Source organism: Neocloeon triangulifer, unplaced genomic scaffold, assembly GCF_031216515.1.
Source record: "Neocloeon triangulifer isolate White Clay Creek 2 clone unplaced genomic scaffold, ASM3121651v1 ptg000011l, whole genome shotgun sequence".
NCBI lineage: Eukaryota > Metazoa > Arthropoda > Insecta > Ephemeroptera > Baetidae > Neocloeon > Neocloeon triangulifer.
The window spans coordinates 3,118,173-3,142,464 of record NW_026775553.1 but is presented as its reverse complement, the minus strand read 5'-3'; the positions used below and the strand labels follow the sequence as shown (position 1 = coordinate 3,142,464).

Genomic DNA, 24,292 nt, shown 5'->3' with positions numbered 1-24,292 from the left:
ACTTTTATCTCCATCTCTCTGCACTCAGCAATTTATTATTTCATGAAAAAAATTTGGTACAGAAAATTTTACGACACAAGATTTCTAAATTTGTTGTATTTCTTTTTCTGAATTGGATATGTACTTGCAGAGAGTTATCAAAATTTGCTTACATTGCTATACACAGAATGGGATTGATGATCTGCGAGTTAAATTATTTTCTTACTTTGCCTATAACGGGAGGTAGAAAAAAATGACGGTATACTAATGGAATTAGTTGTGCTCTTAAATAACAAGACCGAGTATCACAGTGGCTCAATTGATTCTCGTCGCTCTTTAACGTGCCAATTTAATTTTATCCTCACAGAAGGATTTTTAATTGCTCACTCGATCCTTAACAATAGCATTAATTGAGGAACTTTCAGCAGAGGACCGTAATGGTTTGAGAGTTGAACTTGTAGTTTTAAAGTAAATACAGTAAATACTAATATCATTGACAAGATTTAATTGGACAAGAAACTTTGGTAGTTTTAAGACTTGAGTATTTAGAAACAGTGAAATTGCAGTTCAAACTCTCAATCACAATTTTCTTAATAAATTAAGTTCCACAGAGTACAGATCAGTCTCAGCCGATCCTCTGCTCTAAACCAAGGGGTCTGATGAAGTGCACTCCTATATTTAACCCCTCAATTCAATCGGTGGGAACGGGTCCTAATAATATTTCACTCCTCTAATGCGAAATTTGCAAGTTTTAAGCCAAAAAGGACCCAGGTTAGAAAACAACAGAGGGTGGTTCAAAAGATCAGCACCTTGATCCACGTGTAGTTCAATTTCGACCTGCTACCTATTCCTTCTGCAGGTCTAGTCTAGTTTATAATATATATATATGATTTTTTTTTATAATTTTCTAAAGTTTTATTCATTTTTTCTTGTTTTTTCAACTTTTCTAAAATTTTTTTGATTTTTTCTTTTGAATAGTTTAAATGCAAAAGAACCTTATCCTAAAACTCTTCTTAAAACAATAATCAAGGTGCTAAAAGGATCAGACAGAGGGTGGAAGGAAGAACGATAAAAGAGCAGTGCCCTGCAGACCCCTTGGTTTGTCAACCTACCAACGATCACAGATCATATTACATCTTACTTTCAAGTTGGGGTGTGGTCCCTGAGTCTGCAAGGAGTCTTTGTCGCACAAAACACTGACTCTTTTTTTTATTTTACTCGATGCCGAGGAACAGGCTATTCAGGTCATGTTTGGACTGGAGGTGAAGCCACGAATTCACAAACACAGACTTGACTCTTTCGAAGGCCAGCGGGTCGTAGACGGACCGCGCCGTGTTCGTCAGCTCAAAGGGTTCTAAATTTCAACAGCTTATTAATTCATCGTCTCTCAAAAATTTCCTTTACCTTCTACACAGATGAACTTCCACTGGTGAGGGTCATTCTTGAAGGTTCTGGCCCTCCGGCACTCCTCTATTGGCCTCACACTTGCTGTCCTCACAGAAACAGCAGTGTTGGCATAGCTACAGCAAAAAGTGAGTATATTTTTTTATATTTAAAAACCTATTACTCAAAGTGTGATGAGTAGTACTCCAAAAAGCCCAGAAAAAGTTCACCGAGGGGCTGCTTGTTGGCTGATTTGTAAGGAGGCAGTTCTTCGTGGATGTCAATGTTGTGGATGAATGAGTGGGGATTGAATTTTTCAGGGTAGAGTACCTGCAGGGAGGGCAGCACTGGTGGGCTCACACCACCTGCAATTCATTTTTTTTTTTTACTGATCTTTAGTTTATTCCAAGCTTACATTGGAGGTAGTTGATGACCATCAAGGACAAGGAGTAGCTTGAGAGTGTCATGTTCTTGGCGTCATTGATGCCGTATTTCTGGGCCCACAACTTCACAACCAGAACCAAGGGCCGCAATCTCCAATCAACTGCATCAAATTTTATTAGAAATAAAGAAAACAGTTTGTTCCAAAAAGCTAACGTCTTGTGTAGCAGTACAGCAGGTGGGTGTTTCTAATGCCAACAACATTGTTGCAATTGAGATCAATTTCAATTCCCTCCTGCATATCACAGAATTTCAGGATGGGCACTTTGGCTTGAATCAGCTGGGGGTTCTCGATGTATTCTGAAAGTACAAACTGCTATTAATTCTTTCTTAACATTACTCCAATTGAGCTAACCCCATAAATTGGCAAGCACTTGCTGGAGGTAAAAAACAGCTTCGTGCCTCTGATCTATCTCCATGTGTTTCACCAGTAAACACATGTCGACGTCGCTCAGATCGGAAGCCAGGCCTGTCATTGTTGAGCCAACCAGATAGAGGCCCCAGCGAGGAAAGCACTTCTATGAGTGAAAATAAATAATTAAATAATCAGTTGATTCCTTACAATAATATAAGTAATCTCTTTATAATTTTGCTTTTACGCTTTTACCTGAAACCTTATAGGTTTTAAATCCATTTTAGATAAAATTTAATAAACTGCCACGCAATTTAAATGATTAAAAATAAAAATTTCCAATTGCATCATCAAATTATAAACTTGCCTTAATGGCGTGAAACAGGGTCTTCCAAACAGACATTTTCTTGCAGAACAAAACCTCCGACTGCTGGTTCGTCACAAACTTGTCCCACACTGCCTTCGAGAGCTGCCAAATTTTGTTGTTTACTCACTTTTGAACATTGAACATGTTGAATATATTTACTTTGTCCCACTGGCTGCCATTGACCAATTCATCTGGAGTTTCGGTGACATGCAGCAAGTGGGCGTGCGCCAAGAAGCGGTCGGCAGGGTTGTAGTATCGAATGTCATCCCAAACTTGAAGAGGCTTGTTCTGCTGCTTCCGTTTTATTTGCATTGGTTGTGGCGCCTGATGGTAGAGCAGCTGGAAGGGCTGATATGTGACGAGATCAGAGGTGAAGTTCTGGTGGCAGAAGCTGGCGGCAGCGGCTGGGTATGGGGCATTGTAGAATTCAGTGTGTGACCTTCTGAAAATAATTTAAACAATTAACGCCCGGAAAGTGAAATTTTGAGTAAAGTCGACTCTGAATTTTAATATAATTCAATTTAGGTAAAAGCCCAGACATTAATTTTAAACTAATCAAGTCAACAATAAAAATTGTTAAGAAAAAAAATAAGAATAAATTTGATTAAAAAAATTAAACACCAAAATTTTGAATTTCCAATAAATAATTCCTATGTCTGTTGTCAGCCATGCAGGAAACTACTGACATAGGCTGGATATGCATACTTAGAGATTTTGACCTCCTCTGCCGCAGGTTCCACAGCAACTTGTTTCCTGGGAGAGGAAGGGTTGCACTCGTCATCGTTTTTGCGTGGCTGCCGAGGACTCCTAAAATAAATTAGAGCATTACAAAATGGTGCAATCAAATCACATTATGGGAAATTGATACAAAACCCTGGGAATGCATACCTGTTGGAATTATTTTTGGCTTTGTTCCAATTTTTCTTGCTACCAAAGGTGGCTTTGTCCCTGCGGTGTTGGTTGTTGTAAAAGTTGGTCCAGTGCATGGTTATGACCTCGGAAGGGTCGGAGGCTGGAGGCGAGACCTGCTGCATTGTCGGCGCCACGTTAATTATCTGCAGCATAGGGTAGTTCTTGGGCTCGAATTGTTGCATTCCATGCTGATCCTCCTCGTTCCTCGGCTGCCCCATTTGGCTCGTCTGAAACATCCAAAGCGCACATTATTGGCACCGGTGACATTTTTCAAGGTGGATTTTTCCCGAAAATACTTGAGGCAAGAATTCTTCCTCAAAGCCTGTTAGGGAAAAGAGGCCACCGCGCACGCAAGGAATTTTACAGGAATTTCTGTGCCACTAAAAATAGCCTGCACACGGAGCACACCGTCGACAGGATGGACGGAAAAAGTCATTTCCCACAATTGAACCGAGACGAATTTGCATCCCCTGAAGGTAAATGAGTTTGGAAAATACTTGCTCTTCCGTTCGCGGCGAAAATCCTCGCAGGGACGGAGAAATTTCGTTCGAAAAGTTTTAATTCCAATTTGGTGGTGAATTCTGCAGAGCCGCTGCCCACCTTTTGCCGGTACCGCTGGCGCCACCTGCACCTGACAGCTCAACTAAATCGGTGCTCGGCTCTCGTCTCTGATTGGTCGAGCCTAACCAAAATTTTGCAGTCATATGGTAGATGTAAACATTGTAAACATTGAAACGCGTTTTATCACACAGTAATTTGAGATCAATTAGTTTAGTTTCCCGTGCTTTTAGTAAAAACAGTTTTTTTATACGTGCATTTTTTTAAAAATGAACGATTTATACAACTTTGATTTTGCTGTTTCCACAATTAAAAACTACGAGTGGATCTTTAATTTTGCTGTCACTGACTTGTTGACCGAAAATGTTATCCAAAAAATCAACAATAGTGAATGGAGTAACATTTTGGGAACTTTAAGCGACGAAGAAATAAACAAAGTCGCATCCAAAGGTGAAGTGAGGGTGAGGATATATTTTTTTTTAATTTTATTTATAAAATAATTATTTTTATCAATTCTAGGAAAATTGGCCTGTAAAATTAAAAGAATTTGTTGAGCACTGCAGATTGCTGAGCTTTGGTGGCGCATCAAATTTTAGAGGTAAATTTACATTGTTTCAAAATAAATAAATAAATATTCTTATATTATTTTAGATTCAAAAAATGGTTCTAATAAAATCATGAAGGGAATCGGCCTAAAGAAGAGTATGGAGATCAATATTTTATCAGATCTGATAAATGAGGAATGCAAGAAAATCGGAGTTACGCATGTTGTTGATTTTGGTTGTGGATTGGTACGTTTTTTTATAAAATTATAAAAACATTCCTATCAATTTAATTACTTTCAGGGTCACTTGGCACAAGTTTTGAGCAAAAAATATGGCTTCACAGTTTTAGGGCTGGAGTCGTTTGGTTCTTTTGTAAAATCAGCAGAGGAGAAGACTGTCCGACAACAAGGGGTACTTCAGTTATATTAAAATTTAAATTAATTTAATTACTCGCATAATTATCTCTTCTGAGCCAGTGGAGTTGCACAAATTTTACGGTCTTTTTTATGAATAAAATATTTTATTGATTTGGCAGTTTTCTGAAGATAAATCAAATTTGTGCCTGAAAATAAATATCATTTTTAAGCAGGAAAGTACTAATCGTTTTAGGTAACTTTTAAACAACTTGATGTAAAATGTGACGGAGAAAAAGAGACTGAGGTTGAAGAGGTTGTGGGTCAGTGGCTTAATGAAACCGGGGGGCAAAAGGCCTGTCTGATTGGTCTGCATACCTGTGGCGAATTGGCCTCCTCAACTCTGCGCCTCTTTGTGTCGAGCACCCTTTTCTTGTCCTTCATCGTGCTGCCCTGCTGCTTCCACAAGTTGAACGTCGAGGTGGTGGCTTTTTGTGTCCTCCTGTTAACAAAAAGCAGTCTAAAATTAAAATTCCAGTTTTCAGGTCTGTCAGAGCAATTCAGCTCCTTTCCGATAAGTGAAAAAATGATGACTGTGATGGAAAAGTACAACGGATCTGCATTCCTTAGAAGGCCATTTTTGCGCTTGGCTTCTCAAATGTCGGCTCAAAAGTGGGGTCAAATGTCACACCAAGAGCACACGCAACATGCCCACCACGTTCTTGCTCGAGCGGCTCTTCAGCTCGTTGCAAAGGAGCGAGGGTTGAAAATTTGCAAAGCAAAGAGAAAAGCTTTGAACAAGAGACTTTTAGGACTGGACAGCGATGAACTTGTGGACAGCATGATGAAAAGATATAGTTTACTTAATGAGGTAAAATTATATTTTAAATTTATTGTCAAATAAATTAGAAAACTTTCAATCTAGGATGGAAGTGTTTTCAACTCGGATGAAATGTCTGCTCGTGTGAAAGATATTTTTGCCAAAAATTCTCACAACCTACAAATCATTGAGGTAATTTATCTTTAACACTAAAATTTCATAAACGTTTTCACATCTTGCTTTTACAGGGTCTAACCGCACTGCAGTGCTGCCTGCAAGAGCCGGCCGACTGTTTGATGTTCTCCGACATGCAGCAATTCCTGACAGAGCACGATTTGCACCTGCACAGAGTGGAGCGGCTGTGGGACGAAACGCTATCACCACGCTCACATGCCATCATCGCCTCACGCAATCACACCTTGCAGTAATAAGCGATACCATCACGTCAAAATTTCAACAGCCCCAAAACTTTTGTGCAACGTCTTTTATAGGATATTTTTCCAAGCGACCATAATGTCTATTTTTGTAATAAATTAAATTTCAAACGAACTTCAAACGATGTTTATTTTTGCCAGCATGAGGCCGCAGACAGATTAATTTCCCGTTTATGCTGCAAAACGATTCAGCGGCAAAATGTAGTTCAGGGGGGCAGAAATCAATAGAATGTGAGAGAATCACGCTGGCTCATTTCCTTGTCAGTGACAGGTGATATTGCATGCGGCCCACAGCAAAGGGCAATACAAGAAATAATAAAACGGCAGGGGCCAATCAATTTTTTTGTTGCCATCACTACCGACCAGATTTGTTTACATATTTAATAGAGGATGGCATTGTGGACGCGGCGTGTTTGCCTGCAGTAATATACAAGACCGCCATGCAGAGCCGCGCAGGGATGATTCTGGGCCGCTGCGTGACACAGTGCGAATTTTGAATGCCCAGCAGGAGCAGCAAAGTGAGCAGCCGTCCCCCGACATGCGTTGCTATAGTGAGTTAATCCGATTTTATATTTACTTTTAAGTATTATCTGTTGCTTTATATCAAATGCATTATTTTCCAATTTATAAAAGTTCGCAGAAACATTATTTTGCCAAATGAATTCACTTATTATATTGTAGAAGCGGATAGAATAATTTATTTATAAAAAGGTTACAAAATGATGATATAGATTAAGATTCATTTTGAAAATTATATCAGTTAATTAACATTTCCCCAGCATGATATATTGAAGATAATTAATTATAACTACATATTTCCATAATAGTGAATTTTATTTACAAATTGAGTAAATTCTTGACAAATTAATGAGCGATACATATTAAGTAAAAAATTTAGAAATTTTAGAACTAATTTAATTTTTTTAAATGGAATTATTGAAATCAAAATTACCAATTAATGTATGATATAACAAAATTAAATTATTTCCTCCTTTCATTTTGAAAAAAAAATAACCACTTTTGTTCTCAAAAGATCCCTAAAAAACGTGTTTTCATAAAGGACAAAAGAACAAATTTGGGTGTCCTTGGGCGACCTGCGCTAGGCCCTGACAACAATGACTGGAAAAAAGCTTCGGGACAACCATTACCGGCGCTTGCCAATCGACCCCGTCTCCTCAAAAGAGCCTACAGCACACTGAGGTGAAAATAAAACTGTTGCTCGCGACAATCGAAATTATTTTTAACTTATTCACTGCAGCTTTGGTGATTTACAAGGGCTTTCGACGACAAAGGCAGACCCGCAAGTACAAAGAAACGAAAAAGACAGGGAAAGAAACCCAGACAGGCTCAGCCTTGACAGGTTGGAAAAGTAAAATTTAATGTGATTGCGAATAAAATCTAATTTAGGATGGGATTGACTACTGTTCCCGCGTTGGCTGGAGAAGAGGGAGTGCGCCTTCTATCCCTTCAGCATAATTTGATTACTCGCCTTGAAGGTCTTTCTGCTTTGCCAAGACTGGTTTTCTTAGATTTATACGACAACCAAGTGGAAAAATTGGTGGGAGTCAAAGAGCTGCCTTCGATCAAAGTATTGCTCCTCGGCAAAAATCGGTAAATACTAAATTATATTATTATATAATTATATTTCATGAAAAAAAAATGTGTTTAATAAAGGAAGCTTTTCGTGTGAAATTTGTTTTTAAATAAATAAATGAAGATAAATTATTTTTAATTTAAAAAAATTAATTATGTAACTTAAGCGCAAAATTCATTTTTCTTGAACAGAGTTAGGCGACTCGAGGGTTTAGAGCTGTTGCCTCGCTTGGAGGTGCTGGACCTGCATGGAAATCAACTAACTTCTTTGACCGGGCTGAATCCACTATCCGAACTGAAAGTGCTCAACGTCGCCGGAAACCAGTTGAGGGTGGTGTCTGAGAGCGACCTGAAAGGTCTGGGCGCCCTGGAGGAACTCAACCTGCGGCGCAACAGGATCCGCCGCGTGGAGGGCGTCGCGCACGCACCCAAACTAGCCAAGCTATTTCTGTCAAACAACAACATTCACTCGTATGTGTGGATTTATAACCTTGCCTGGGAAATTATATGTATGAAATAATGGCAGAGTGGAAGAGCTGAATGGCGTGAGGCAGGCGAGCCAGTTGAAAGAACTGAGTATCGACGGCAATCCTGTGAGCGAGAACGCCGAGTGCGCGGCATTGCTGGTGACGTCCTTATCCACCCTCAAACTGCTCAATGGCTCCGAGGTCACCAATGAATTGAGAAATGTGGCTGCAACGTGGCACCACGCACCGATTTCGGACAAAAAACAGGTAGAAATCAAAATGTGATAAAAATGAAGTAATTTAAATTAAATATATCTTTTTTTAATTAAGGCGATTTCTAACGCTCGGATGCACTGGGAGCTGCTACGGTCGCAGGCAAAGACGCTGATCCACATTTGTGCCAACGAGCACCAAACTAACCTAAAGACTCAACACCCGAAGGTACCAAAAGCAACCCGAAACGATCTCATTTTATTAGAAAGTTTTGCCTAAGTCTCGTTTTACACACAAAACCCTTTTTACGACTCGTCTGATTTATTTCCATTTAACACGCGTGACATTATTACTGCGATTGAGTAACCATGGCAATTGCACTGCTGTTTAGGAGGCGAATAGCGGCGAACTCGCACCCCTACGACTGCCGCCTATTTGCTTAGCGCCAGGCAGCAACTCCAGTTCCAGCGGCAGCGAAGCCTCGTCCTCTTCGGACAGCTCGACGAGATGCGAATCGGTCCTGAGCAATTCGGCCTCCTCCAGCGTCGAGCCAAACATAGACTCGTGCGCGACTTCGCCGAGATCTGAAATCTGCGCGGCCGAGGCTGTGGAGGAAGAACAAGAAGACGAGGAGAGGCCTGCAGAGGATGGCGAAACTCTGCACGAAAAAATAATGTAATTGTTTTAATTTAATTGAATGTTAAATATATTGATTTAAAATTAAATTTTAGAGCTTTGACGCAACCTGTGCAAAATCAGAGACCGGTCACGGCCCAGCCAAGTCGAGCATGGCAGCAAGTGCGCGGGGCGCTGAGAAGTGGACAAGTTTCTAGGTTAAGGGTCCGAACTGCAAAGCCCCAAATTGCCTCTCCGCAAAAGCAGCAGCCAGTAAGAAACAAGACTGCCACCAGCAATACTAAAGAGCAGGGTATATAAATATTCGCAAGTTTTATTAAAAGCCCTTTGGAAAAATATAATATTTAAAAATTCAGGTGGCGACTATTTGGTGGAAATCGAAGGAAAGTGTCTCAATGTTTACGGTCAGACGGCTATTAAGTTTCTGGACCGACCTTGGAATCCTCAGAAAGCTGTTGAAGTACAAACTATAAAGTGCGTGACTTGTAAATTGACATTTTTCACATAAAATTTCGAGATTTAGAATATAAAAATACAATTTTATAAAAAGAATTAATTAATTATGAAACTTAACTAAAAATTATGCAGGTTCACTTACATCAGTTTCAACAGCGTGGTAACTCAATTTTCAAAATTGAAACAACGATTTCCGTCCGCCGAAAAATTTTCATTTAAAGAATCAAATATTTACTGCTTGGGACAGCTGAACGCCTTGGCGGAGTTGCAAGGGATACATTCTTTGCTCATTGAGCAAGAAGGTAAATTAAAATAAATTTAAAAATGAAATACAAATTAAACGTACCCACATAAACCAGGAAATCCGATAGTTTTCAAAGAGTGGCAAAGTTACGCAATCTTCCGGCTCGCGCACTGGGGCCTTGTAAATATAAATGGGCAAGAAATCAGCAAACAGCAGGTGGAGGACGCAGAGAGAGAATATGCCGGGCTGTGCCAAACTGTTCTTGACTGCATGCCTGGGAGTTTGCTGCTTCCGTTGCTAGGACGGCTTTCCCTCGAGGCAGGACAACCCTTGCCGCCACCCTCCCCAAACGCGGCCAAGGAATGGCTCTTGTCTACCGATTGTACGTTCAGAAACGTGGTTGCGAAGGAAGCTTTGCAATGGCGCAGAGGGATTCCATCTCAGGTAAATTAATTGAGGTTACCACCGCATATTAAATAATTAATAATGATAAAAAACAATGATAAAAAAAATTCTCAAGAAGCCAAATTTTTTTTACAAACTTTGGATGAATTTTAAAGCTGATAATTTTTAATAAGGTTTCACTAAGTAATTTTTATAAATTTCTTTTCAACGTAGGAAGAGCTTGTGTGGAGACAAAAAGGTCGCGTTCATTTATCAACATTGATTGAGTCTGGCTACGGAGCAGTCGAAAAACTTAAAATCTTGGAACAAACTTGGAACGAAATATTGCTTTCGCAAGTTCAGGACACACTTTTGGATTTTTCCCAAATGGAAATGTACATGAAGCAATGCATTTCCAAACTGTTTAAGCAATAAAACTTGATTTTCTTTTTTTTTTCAAATATTTTTGTCTCTGTTTTATTTGCGACTGTAAAATTTTTGAACAAAGTTAAATTTTGATAGGTAAATGGGGAAAACAGGAGTAATAAAAATTTTGAAACAACACTAAGTAACCATGCCTGAAAATAAGAGAAATTTAATAAGATAGCATTTCAGCCTGACTGCCTAGTTTTTAACAAGTTAACTTCAAACAATAATTAAATTTCATAGGTACAAGCATACAACCAAATTTTAAACATTTTTGAGAACAATTAAACCTCATTAATTTATTAAAATCCTCTGCGAAACTAAAAAAAAAAACTATGTTCAAATCCTCATTCTACAGTAGCAACAATATTATCTAACAGCGACTAGACACCGCTTCTTTATAATAGAGGTGAAATTCAGAATTAATATATATCACGTCTGAATTGTTTGTTATTAGGCAGACAGAAAATTGGCATACACCATACCACCATTTGAACATCCCAAAAATATGCACTTTTAGAGGCACAACAACGTTTTGCGTTTACAATTATTCCAAGAAAAACAAGAAGGGTTAAAGTTCTGTACATATTCTGGACCATTAACTTATTTTATATATTTCTTATAATTATTTTAAAAGTGTTTAAAAGGTTTTGGCTTTGTGATTCATCATGGAAATATTTGATTTTGACTATATTTAGCACATAATTTAAATATTCATAAATAATAACTGAGGTAAAATGAAACATTATCAATCTCGAAATTTAGGTATGACTATGAAAGCTTGAATTGATCAAATCAGAGTTCTAAATTTAAAAAAGTGCTGGATAGTCGGAAATTACCCAAGAGATTACTGCTCACAATGAACACCTGTAGAAGCAATGCTCCGTCTATAAGTAATACTATAGCATTACTAAACCATTTGGCAATGTGTTCTTTCTATACAGCTATTAGTGTCTACTTTTACAATAGCAGATCAAAGTTAAGGCAGGATCGGACACGCAGGACGACTGGTTTCCATATTTATTTAGTCTGCTCACGTGTCCAACTAGTTGGATGCCAAGGCGAGCTCTTTGCTCTAAAGTTCCCTCGATAATAGCATTAGATGGCTCTACTAATTGTAAGATAGTGACTCTGGTCAAAACTGCCAAATTGCTAGGCACAGCAACTTTGTGAGGGGGGAGGAGTTTTTGTGCTCCATAAACTTTAACTAATTTTAACAGAGAACAAACTTTTTTCTTATCCTTAGATTTGATTATATCATTAATATGGTTCACCAAAATATCACCCTTTTCAATAGTTTTTGCATCTTTAGGATGCAACTCCTCTTCGTTCCAGCATATGCAATATTCTTTGGGTATGCCAATTTGTAAGCATGTTCTGTTATTTGGTATGGGTCTAAAAAGTGACATCCCTTTGTACCCATAGCGTATCACTTTAGAGGTAAGATTTAAGTTATTCATGGCCAAGTCCATCAACATTTCGTAAACATCATGCCAGCTCGTTAGTATTTTTGCATTACTTTGAAGATTATTTCTTAAGTGCTCCAGCTGAGGTGGGATGGAAATGGATAAGAACGGCATTCGTTCTTCAACTCGGCCAATAACCGTATTTCTGATAGGATCCATTCTATTTCCATGGTCTCCCATAATCATCGTGACTGTATTGTTGAAAATTCCCATTGCGCGGAGGTTTTCCAGATATATTACAAGCAGGGTTGCGGTGCGGTCCAAACGAAAACGCACCGGCGCACCGCACCGCGGTGCACTCCTTGGTGCGATCGCACCAGTGCACCGCGGTGCGGTGCGCTACAAGGTTCCGTCGCACCAGTGCACCATGGTGCGGTGCGCACCGTGGTGCAAACGCACCGCACCGCACCGAACGCACCGCCTTGTTTAGTGCAATCGCACCAGCGTAATAAATGTCCATCAATTGAAGTCCAATAGGCCAATAGGCTCTTGCCAATATTTTACATGCGTAAATTTGTTTAAATAAAAAAAATTTGTAATTTTCAATTAAATAATTATTCAACTAATTAATTTCTCTTTTTTTCTGTTTTAAATTATATATTATAATTACATTTTTAATTTAATTTTTTAATCCATGTTTTCAAAATGAATGATCCAAATCACTTGATTTAAAAATTAAAAATATTTTTATAAAAAGAAAACTAAAAATTATATTAAGATTGTATAAAAAAATTTGCAGGACTGTAATTAAAGTCTGAATTTTTAACTTGACCAAAATATAAAATTGAGGGCATATGATAACCTCAAGCTACAACGCATGGAATTTTCAAGGCAATGACCTTTTATTTATTTTGCCCCTTTTTAATCCTATTAGTTTGGCATGTTGTCAACCCTTCTCAATGAAAACACGAGAATTGTCAAAAAATATCTCAAACTTCTATTGAATTCTTTCTGCACTCAAGTTCGACATGGGTTTACTGATTTATAAACAAGCGAAGCAGGTATAGAATAGGAGCTTTGTAAATTGTAGAAAGTTGTTGAGTTTTTCGTGTGGAAAATTGGAATTCAAAAGAAATAGGAGTTTACAAAAAATATGCGAGCCACCTGCAGGTCGTTTTATCGTGAGAGGGTAGCAAGAAAATATTATTTTCGACCACAGGAATTATGTACGAGACAAACATGTTGGCCAGGGCGCCGACATTTTCAAAAAATAAGAATAGAGTATTCTTTCCTGGAAAGAGAGACACAAATTTATGGTCCGAACGCAGCAGTGCACCAAGGTGCGGTGCGGTGCAAACGCACCGGTGCGTTCGCACCGCACCAAACCTCAGAACCAAACGCACCAGAGCACCGTGGTGCGGTGCGCTTGAAGGTGAAACCGCACCGACGCACCAAGGTGCATGGTGCGGTGCGATCGGACCGCACCAGGCCTAAAAATCGCACCGGGTGCGAAACGCACCGCACCAAAACGCACCTGAGCCGCAACCCTGATTACAAGTTCATCATCAATTATCTGCAAAACAGAAATATAATCATATTAAAAATAATAATAATTCAGTCTACTTGTCGATTAATACCTTAATGGAATTAATGTGGTCGTGGCTCAAATAAGTCAGGAACGTAAAAGCAAAGAAGGCATGTTTTCCGGTGAGCATTTTGTAAAGAAATTGCTCAATGTAATTAAAGAGGAACTTGTGCTTCGGGAGGTGTCCAAAACATCTTTTGTCCTTTGACACAAGGTGCGTCATAATTTGCTCCATGGCGAGCCAAAAGGGTCTCATGTAGTAGTCTGTTGGTGGAGTTTTGAATCCATGGGCATTGTAATTGAAGGCAGTGAATTTGGGATAATCTTCGGCGAACATTGTGACATAGTCATTTTGAGAGAAATTTTTCCACAACGCCGGCAAATCATCAAAGTATCCTCTTGGTGTGGAACCGTTTCCCCAGAACGGAGCCAACTCCTTGTTGACAAGGTACCTCTTTGCAGCTAGGCCGCTCAGCATTGAAAGCATGTTGGGATATGTGTTGTCTCCCACCTTAAATAAATAGAGAGATTGAGAGAGATGCAAACAAAAATTACAAAATATCGTTTTTGTACCTTGGTAAGACCCTGCATGACTACACTACCGAGAGATTCGACTAGGAATTTGTAAGTTTTTGGCAACTGGCGAATGAAATTCAATCTTGACATAGAGTCCAGCACAATAATCAAAACATTGACTCTGCAATTTTTCCACGCTCTTTGGCTACTATTTGCTAAAGTCTGCGTTACATCTTTAACTTGTGCGTATCCAGTCTCGTAGATTACTTTGCTCCTCGGAAACAGTGAGCACTTTACAACACAGAATTCGTGGGGTAGTATTTCAGGCTGGACGAAAATCTAGATGAAAATATTTTTATTATTTAAAGCCAAGTTTTAAATTTCACGACAAAAAGCTCACCTTGTGCGGCCCCAAAGTGAATTTGCTGTCTTCATTTTCCTGGCGAATAATTTTCTGATACGAGCAAGTCAGTCGCGCCCACGGAATTCTTCTCTCCGACACAGCAGTCTGGTTGATGTGCAAAAAGCCCCTTTCATCAAGATATGTGAGAGGCGGCTGTGGCTTGCCGCAGTTTATTTTCGGCCAACTCTTTATGTATTTGGCAATTGATGGATCAAACGGAGAGAAGTTTGGCAAGCGGCACGAGCTTTTGTTTTCTGATGGCATTCCAGCCATTTGTTTGGCAAAAAAGGAGTTTTCCACATAGCGAACGTAAGTGTCGTAAAGTTGCAGTGCCACCGTCACCACGAAGGAGACGGACAGTATTATGAAAAACGCTTGAGAGTGGCATTTCTTGAAATGGTGGAGCATTTTTTTCACCTGCAAAATAAGAAAATTCAGTCAAATAATACAGAAAAAAATAATTAATGGCAAATATGAAATATTTTTTGCTTCAAGCAATTTATGTATAAAAAAAATGAAATTAAAATTTTATGACAAACAAAAAACTAACCTTTGTGTCGACTAGACTCGGGATCATCAGCATGGCTGGGTTCATGCAGCAACACAGAACATAATATGCTGCTATTGGGATTTATTCCCTTATAATTGGAAGCGTTTCTTTCACTACAAAAATATAAATCGAGGTGGGAGCAATAAAATGCTTAAGACAACAGTTTTGGTAAATCTGCAGACCACATGCGGAAAATAAATACAAGTGGACTTATTCAGCGATAATCAGCAAACTGCATCCTGTATCGTTATCATGTTGATGCTGATTTTTTTAACAGGGTCACATATTGGGGAGTGAACAAGAAACTATAAAAAAAATGCAGAAAATGACTTGTATACAGAAAAAAAACTAACAATGTAGCATTAGTTCATATTCATGCATGATAACTGAATAATTATGGAGTTTACTTGTCCTAGATGGGTTATTTTAGATTTGTTTGTTTATTGTTTGAAAGAAAAAAAAATCATAATAAAGACTCATAAAAAATTGTGGCATTATTCACTAATCCTTATTTGATAATTTTGTGCTTTTCCAATAATATATAATTATTCATCTGCTGAATGAAAATGAGCTAAATTACATCATGATACAAATTTTAATGGAACAGTATAGTGGATTATTTTTTTTCACATTTTTTCTGTTTGGAAATTATATTTTCTATTTTTATCTTTGTTTAAAATTCAAATAGTGTTGAGCTGAAGGTCATGCCTAATTTAAGCAGATATTTAATTTAACAATTCAGAAAAATATTAAATTCAGTCAATAAAAACATTTATGTAAGAATTCTTGAAGCAAAATGAAAATGAAAAGCAGGCAATATGTATTAACTAAATGGAGCCTGAAACATTAGTGGCTCAGAAAGGCAGCTAAATAAAGAAGATTCTTAGCATAGCGACACCAATTAAATTCCCCATAAATATCTGATTTTGAGAAAAAAAATTTCAAGAAGCTATTTTACCAAATGGAATTAAAATAACTTTTAAATGAAGAAGAAAAATGAAATTTAAATGAAGGCCATAATTGTGATTTTTTTTTACAAAAAATAAAAAATGAATTAATGGACTTTTATAAAAAAAAAAAAACATTTGACTGTGAGACCTCTATGTATTTAGCTCTTTTTGGCTTTTATTTTGGATATTTTGTTTACTTTGGTTGCATAACTGATTACACGTGATTACAGTTAGTATACATTGTGAAGAATACCGAAAAATACCATCACTATATATGCGAATATGTATCAAATAAATTCATACACATGCAACACATTATTAACACATGATCTCCTTACAATGCATAAATAAATTTAATGCGCTAAGTCAATGCAACTTTACGATTTACACAAAACTGTTTATTACTTTGTGCAGTCCTATACTTGCTTTTAACGTGATCTACTATCCTTGCATATCTGTAATTCTGTGGTACAAAATAAAATAAAGTGCGAAAGCACAAACACCCTCTATATTGTGCAAGATATTATTCAGGCTTGAAGATCATAAATAAAGAAGTAATTTTAAAAACAGGTATTTGTAAATTTTTGCTCACGGTTTGCTGCTCATTTTCACTTCTGTTGTCTCTGGCGATGACAATTATGATGAACAAGGAATAAGCGGCCAAATCTTTAACAGAAAATTCCGAAATAACGGACTTAGTAACACTAATAATGAAATTTGCAAAATGTTTAATCAAATCGAGGTCCCTGTTTTTAAACATAAGTCACAATTTTTAAGTATTTGAAAGTAAGCTACCAATTGGTTCTTTAATCATTACCACTTTTTAATATCGTCGTTGCGTTCCGATGGGTTTCGAATTTTCATTTTTCAATTCTGGGATCAAAGTATGTAAGATAATTGGACACAAATAATAAACACACAAACATAACACGATCGGGATTGTCAGAACGGCACGACAACCTTTACACAAAAAGTGAAATAAAAAAACATTAAAAAAATCTTCTTTGCCACAATTTTATAATAAAAAATAGATAAAAGTTTTATATAAAATAATTAAATTCTGAATGAATCAAAATTGTGGAAAATAGCGAGTGAAATCAGGAAAAGGCGCGAGCAATAAATTTTGTTACGTTGGCAATCTCATCCAGATTGTTTTGACGATCGTGAAGTTGGCCACTTATTTCAGCCACTCGCCTGAACTTGGCCACTTTTCCGAGCCACTCGTATTCCTTCGAAAGAACAATGTTGCCAACATAACACCGGCATAAACGTAGAATCAAAACTAAAAACACGGGCTTAAGATTTGAAAACGATTTCATCCGTCAGAAAGGTAATAAAAGAATCAAATAATATACATTGAACGCATTGAAGTTTGGTTTTAATAATCTATAAAGTGAAACTCCTCAATGTTATATACATAAATATTTTATTTAATCCTTGTTGGTGCGACTACGCATTTTTTTAAAATTAATTTCTATGGTTGAATTTTGCTGATTTTTTGCACAAAGGTGGCCCAAGTACTTGCCTACAAAGTGACAATAGCCTCATTGATGATCGCAGCTCAGGAGCCGCTCTTGAGGGCAGCCACATTTTGAAAACGACGATTTTCACTTAAAAAAATAGTTTTTTTAATTTAAATTCATTTCTATGGTTAAAATTTTATTAATAATAAATGGGCAGCAATTGCCTTTGTGATAGTACAATAAACACAATTAGCTTCTGCTTCTAACATTACATATTGTGAGACGAAGCAAATTAGAGTTTTAAAGACCGCAACCCGCCTCACAGAGGTGTTCGGCGGCGCTGCATAGCCTTTTGTAAGATCTAACATGGATTTATTGAAAACGACGAATTTTCCAAGGAAAATTTATTTATTTTCATCGCCATTTTACGGTCAAATTCTTTTAATATTTTGCACAAGGAAGCCTTTACTTTGAAAAAAAAAAAAATTAGAGGTGCGCTTTTCTTCAAAATTTACCACTCAGTTTGCAACAGTTGTTGAGAATAAAAAGTTATGGTTGATGGAGAGGAAGCAAAGACATTGGAATTATAATTATTATCTTTTTTTATAGAAAAACCATTTTCGTTGCTCATGCGCGCAATTTTCCCGTTTCCATTTTCGTCATGTAAAAAATTGCCCAATTGTTTTACAGGAAAAAGTAAAAAAACTGAATTACCTCATAAAATGGTATGAAAGATTAATGATAAACTTGTTTTTGTTATTATTTAGTATTTACAAACATAATATATAAGTGAGTGCCAGCAATACAGTCACACAATTTGCGCTGGAAATGCACTTTTCACGTGCAAAAAAATTCCAAAACCTTTGTTTGAGATTACAAATCGAATTTATAAATTTAATTTTGTGGTAGAATTTCACAATCGAGGGTTGATTCAAGGTGATTTGAATTTAAAATCGGCTTTTCCTCGATGGGTTTTTGTGAGTTTTTATTGTTTAAGAAAAACAATATCCTGCTCTATATGTTTCGGCTGCGGGCTGCAGCCATAATTCATGAGCTGCGAAAACATTTTGACAAAAATTAGTACAAAAATGAATCTTTTTTCAAAAATTATTTTTCTTTCAAATTGACAATTTTCATGAAAAATTATTTAAATTAACATTTCTTCACAAACAATAATTTTTAACAAAAATTTGACATTTAATTCAAAATATTTTTTAAAAAACATAAATTTTCTTATAGTAATTTTGGTCAGAATATTTAAACGTGTGTTTTGAGCGTACCTTTCTCGGCGGTGGTCGAGAGAAGACTAAATTATTTTTCGGTTGGTTTTTCGGGTAAAAGATATGTTTTGGGATTGCATTGTATTCACTCGTCGCCACTGCTGTCTGCATATTTCTTTATTTTGTGCGCGGCCTAAGCAGATACCTGTGGGTGCGGATGGGTTTATTGCTCTTTTGTGCACTTGCAATAGGCGCGGCGGCACTCTTTTTCTTTCTCCTGTTTTCTCCTGGCGAGCGGAGGGCTGTTGCCGCGACTGATTTTCTTCTCCCTCTTGGCGGCGCCGGCCACGAACACTTGCTTTTTTCTTTGAAATAACATTTGGCCGCCTTGATGGGCTTATGCCACATTTTTTCAACCGTCAAACTCGGCTGGCTGATTCTATTGCCGATCGCCACCATGGCCATTGATTCTGCCGCCACTCTCTTTTTGTAATTTTTCTCGCGGTGAATAATGCTGGCGCCCTCAAAGTCGATATAATGATTTGTTTTTTGCGCATGCATCGCCAATTTGTTGTGATTCGTTGCATTTTCGTCTTGCGGTTTTGTTAACACTCGCATATGTTCGCGAACTCGTGTTTTCAAAGTTCGTTATCTCTGCCCGATATATGCTCTATCACACGTTTTACAATTACTTTTATACACTACTTCTTTTTCCGATGGGGGAATTTTCGGTTTTACACACATTAATAATTTTCTTTTAGGGTGTTTCTGTTTGTGAAGGCGATTCTCACTTTTGGGGTGTGTTTATTAATCATCCTTTTTATTGCCTCTGCATTTCCTTTCACGTATGGCATCACTATTGTTTGCATGAAGTTACTGCTGTTATCTGCGTTGTTGTAGCTCTCCTCTGTGGCCGAGCTGGGAGGCTGCTGTGCTGCTGCGCGCTTTCTTTCTCTCTCCTGCACGATGCGCCTTTGTACTTTTTGGACAAATTTTCCCGGATAGCAGTTTTGTTTTAGGATTTTATAAACGTGTGTAATTTCTTTCTTCAATTCGGCCTCTTCATCTCAGTAGTCAAAAGCACCTTGAATCCAACTTTCAATGTTGCCTCGGTTTGGCCAGCGCGTTTGATTGAAGTCAAATAATGCGCCCGAACAATAAAATTTAATAAAGATACAGTGGAATAATGTAAAAAATAAAATTCATGATTTTCACCATGAATCCAACTTTCAAAGTTGCCTCGGTTTGGCCAGCGCGTTTGATTGAAGTCAAATAATGCGCCCGAACAATAAAATTTAATAAAGATACAGTGGAATAATGTAAAAAATAAAATTCATGATTTTCACCATGAATCCAACTTTCAAAGTTGCCTCGGTTTGGCCAGCGCGTTTGATTGAAGTCAAATAATGCGCCCGAACAATAAAATTTAATAAAGATACAGTGGAATAATGTAAAAAATAAAATTCATGATTTTCACCATGAATCCAACTTTCAAAGTTGCCTCGGTTTGGCCAGCGCGTTTGATTGAAGTCAAATAATGCGCCCGAACAATAAAGTTTAATAAAGATACAGTGAAATAATGTAAAAAATAAAATTCACGATTTTCACCATGAATCCAACTTTCAATGTTGTCTCGGTTTGGCCAGCGCGTTTGATTTAAGTCATTTGATGCGCCGGAACAATAAAATTTAATAAAGATATGGTGGAATAGTGAAAAAAATAAAATTCATGATTTTCACCATGAATCCATCTTTCAATAATGCCTCGGTTTGGCCAGCGCGTGTGATTGAAGTCAAATTATGCGCCGGAACAATAAAATTTAATAAAGATATGGTGGAATAGTGAAAAAAATAAAATTCATGATTTTCACCATGAATCCATCTTTCAATTATGCCTCGGTTTGGCCAGCGCGTTTGATTGAAGTCAAATTATGCGCCGGAACAATAAAATTTAATAAAGATATGGTGGAATAGTGAAAAAAATAAAATTCATGATTTTCACCATGAATCCATCTTTCAATTATGCCTCGGTTTGGCCAGCGCGTTTGATTGAAGTCAAATAATGCGCAGGAACAATAAAATTTAATAAAGATATGGTGGAATAGTGAAAAAAATAAAATTCATGATTTTCACCATGAATCCATCTTTCAATAATGCCTCGGTTTGGCCAGCGCGTGTGATTGAAGTCAAATTATGCGCCGAAACATTAAAATTTAATAAAGATTCAGTGGAATAGTCAAAAAAATAAAATTCATGATTTTCACCATGAATCCATCTTTCAATAATGCCTCGGTTTTGCCAGCGCCTTTGATTGAAGTCAAATTATGCGCCGGAACAATAAAATTTAATAAAGATATGGTGGAATAGTGAAAAAAATAAAATTCATGATTTTCACCATGAATCCAACTTTCAAAGTTGCCTCGGTTTGGCCAGCGCGTTTGATTGAAGTCAAATAATGCGCCCGAACAATAAAATTTAATAAAGATACAGTGGAATAATGTAAAAAATAAAATTCATGATTTTCACCATGAATCCAACTTTCAATAATGCCTCGGTTTGGCCAGCGCGTTTGATTGAAGTCAAATAATGCGCCCGAACAATAAAATTTAATAAAGATACAGTGGAATAATGTAAAAAATAAAATTCATGATTTTCACCATGAATCCAACTTTCAAAGTTGCCTCGGTTTGGCCAGCGCGTTTGATTGAAGTCAAATAATGCGCCCGAACAATAAAATTTAATAAAGATACAGTGGAATAATGTAAAAAATAAAATTCATGATTTTCACCATGAATCCAACTTTCAAAGTTGCCTCGGTTTGGCCAGCGCGTTTGATTGAAGTCAAATAATGCGCCCGAACAATAAAGTTTAATAAAGATACAGTGAAATAATGTAAAAAATAAAATTCACGATTTTCACCATGAATCCAACTTTCAATGTTGTCTCGGTTTGGCCAGCGCGTTTGATTTAAGTCATTTGATGCGCCGGAACAATAAAATTTAATAAAGATATGGTGGAATAGTGAAAAAAATAAAATTCATGATTTTCACCATGAATCCATCTTTCAATAATGCCTCGGTTTGGCCAGCGCGTGTGATTGAAGTCAAATTATGCGCCGGAACAATAAAATTTAATAAAGATATGGTGGAATAGTGAAAAAAATAAAATTCATGATTTTCACCATGAATCCATCTTTCAATTATGCCTCGGTTTGGCCAGCGCGTTTGATTGAAGTCAAATAATGCGCAGGAACAATAAAATTTAATAAAGATATGGTGGAATAGTGAAAAAAATAAAATTCATGATTTTCACCATGAATCCATCTTTCAATAATGCCTCGGTTTTGCCAGCGCCTTTGATTGAAGTCAAATTATGCGCCGGAACAATAAAATTTAATAAAGATATGGTGGAATAGTGAAAAAAATAAAATTCATGATTTTCACCATGAATCCATCTTTCAATTATGCCTCGGTTTGGCCAGCGCGTTTGATTGAAGTCAAATAATGCGCAGGAACAATAAAATTTAATAAAGATACAGTGGAATAATGTAAAAAATAAAATTCACGATTTTCACCATGAATCCAACTTTCAATGTTGTCTCGGTTTGGCCAGCGCGTTTGATTTAAGTCATTTGATGCGCCGGAACAATAAAATTTAATAAAGATATGGTGGAATAGTGAAAAAAATAAAATTCATAATTTTCAACATGAATCCATCTTTCAATAATGCCTCGGTTTGGCCAGCGCGTGTGATTGAAGTCAAATTATGCGCCGGAACAATAAAATTTAATAAAGATATGGTGGAATAGTGAAAAAAATAAAATTCATGATTTTCACCATGAATCCATCTTTCAATAATGCCTCGGTTTGGCCAGCGCGTGTGATTGAAGTCAAATTATGCGCCGAAACATTAAAATTTAATAAAGATATGGTGGAATAGTCAAAAAAATAAAATTCATGATTTTCACCATGAATCCATCTTTCAATAATGCCTCGGTTTTGCCAGCGCCTTTGATTGAAGTCAGATTATGCGCCGGAACAATAAAATTTAATAAAGATATGGTGGAATAGTGAAAAAAATAAAATTCATGATTTTCACCATGAATCCAACTTTCAAAGTTTCCTCGGTTTGGCCAGCGCGTTTGATTGAAGTCAAATAATGCGCCCGAACAATAAAATTTAATAAAGATACAGTGGAATAATGTAAAAAATAAAATTCACGATTTTCACCATGAATCCAACTTTCAATGTTGTCTCGGTTTGGCCAGCGCGTTTGATTTAAGTCATTTGATGCGCCGGAACAATAAAATTTAATAAAGATATGGTGGAATAGTGAAAAAAATAAAATTCATGATTTTCAACATGAATCCATCTTTCAATAATGCCTCGGTTTGGCCAGCGCGTGTGATTGAAGTCAAATTATGCGCCGGAACAATAAAATTTAATAAAGATATGGTGGAATAGTGAAAAAAATAAAATTCATGATTTTCACCATGAATCCATCTTTCAATTATGCCTCGGTTTGGCCAGCGCGTTTGATTGAAGTCAAATTATGCGCCGGAACAATAAAATTTAATAAAGATATGGTGGAATAGTGAAAAAAATAAAATTCATGATTTTCACCATGAATCCATCTTTCAATTATGCCTCGGTTTGGCCAGCGCGTTTGATTGAAGTCAAATAATGCGCAGGAACAATAAAATTTAATAAAGATATGGTGGAATAGTGAAAAAAATAAAATTCATGATTTTCACCATGAATCCATCTTTCAATTATGCCTCGGTTTGGCCAGCGCGTTTGATTGAAGTCAAATAATGCGCAGGAACAATAAAATTTAATAAAGATATGGTGGAATAGTGAAAAAAATAAAATTCATGATTTTCACCATGAATCCATCTTTCAATAATGCCTCGGTTTGGCCAGCGCGTGTGATTGAAGTCAAATTATGCGCCGAAACATTAAAATTTAATAAAGATTCAGTGGAATAGTCAAAAAAATAAAATTCATGATTTTCACCATGAATCCATCTTTCAATAATGCCTCGGTTTTGCCAGCGCCTTTGATTGAAGTCAAATTATGCGCCGGAACAATAAAATTTAATAAAGATATGGTGGAATAGTGAAAAAAATAAAATTCATGATTTTCACCATGAATCCAACTTTCAAAGTTGCCTCGGTTTGGCCAGCGCGTTTGATTGAAGTCAAATAATGCGCCCGAACAATAAAATTTAATAAAGATACAGTGGAATAATGTAAAAAATAAAATTCATGATTTTCACCATGAATCCAACTTTCAATAATGCCTCGGTTTGGCCAGCGCGTTTGATTGAAGTCAAATAATGCGCCCGAACAATAAAATTTAATAAAGATACAGTGGAATAATGTAAAAAATAAAATTCATGATTTTCACCATGAATCCAACTTTCAAAGTTGCCTCGGTTTGGCCAGCGCGTTTGATTGAAGTCAAATAATGCGCCCGAACAATAAAATTTAATAAAGATACAGTGGAATAATGTAAAAAATAAAATTCATGATTTTCACCATGAATCCAACTTTCAAAGTTGCCTCGGTTTGGCCAGCGCGTTTGATTGAAGTCAAATAATGCGCCCGAACAATAAAGTTTAATAAAGATACAGTGA

General features: G+C 36.8%; 2 protein-coding genes across 13 annotated transcripts; one reads left to right on the top strand and one right to left on the bottom strand.

Annotated features, from left to right (window-relative positions):
- Nucleotides 1–921: 921 nt before the first annotated feature.
- On the bottom strand, nucleotides 922–18,325 carry LOC132195978 (poly(A) RNA polymerase gld-2 homolog A-like). 12 transcript variants are annotated; one of them, XM_059618324.1, is made up of 13 exons: nucleotides 16,791–16,941; nucleotides 16,566–16,639; nucleotides 5,269–5,392; nucleotides 3,411–3,661; nucleotides 3,228–3,329; nucleotides 2,682–2,961; nucleotides 2,523–2,624; nucleotides 2,159–2,321; nucleotides 1,960–2,103; nucleotides 1,778–1,906; nucleotides 1,547–1,727; nucleotides 1,384–1,499; nucleotides 922–1,333 (listed from the first exon to the last, which is right to left on the bottom strand). In XM_059618324.1, the coding sequence occupies exons 2-13, from the start codon at nucleotides 16,577–16,579 to the stop codon at nucleotides 1,194–1,196; spliced, it is 1,746 nt and encodes a 581-aa protein (XP_059474307.1). In that variant the 5' UTR covers nucleotides 16,580–16,639; nucleotides 16,791–16,941; the 3' UTR covers nucleotides 922–1,193. The 12 variants fall into 12 exon arrangements, 10 of the variants coding, with proteins under 10 accessions (XP_059474307.1, XP_059474305.1, XP_059474308.1 ...); XM_059618322.1 differs by having other exon boundaries at nucleotides 2,682–2,964; nucleotides 16,791–16,940; XM_059618325.1 differs by lacking the exons at nucleotides 5,269–5,392; nucleotides 16,566–16,639; nucleotides 16,791–16,941 and adding an exon at nucleotides 3,936–4,094 and having other exon boundaries at nucleotides 2,682–2,964.
- LOC132195977 (leucine-rich repeat-containing protein 49) lies at nucleotides 6,433–10,594 on the top strand. The gene is made up of 13 exons (XM_059618316.1): nucleotides 6,433–6,695; nucleotides 7,205–7,344; nucleotides 7,403–7,504; nucleotides 7,552–7,755; nucleotides 7,930–8,208; nucleotides 8,264–8,471; nucleotides 8,535–8,645; nucleotides 8,809–9,092; nucleotides 9,149–9,345; nucleotides 9,410–9,527; nucleotides 9,642–9,811; nucleotides 9,869–10,197; nucleotides 10,372–10,594. Exons 1-13 carry the CDS (start codon nucleotides 6,642–6,644, stop codon nucleotides 10,570–10,572), a joined length of 2,397 nt encoding a protein of 798 aa, XP_059474299.1. The 5' UTR covers nucleotides 6,433–6,641; the 3' UTR covers nucleotides 10,573–10,594.
- Nucleotides 18,326–24,292: the final 5,967 nt, after the last annotated feature.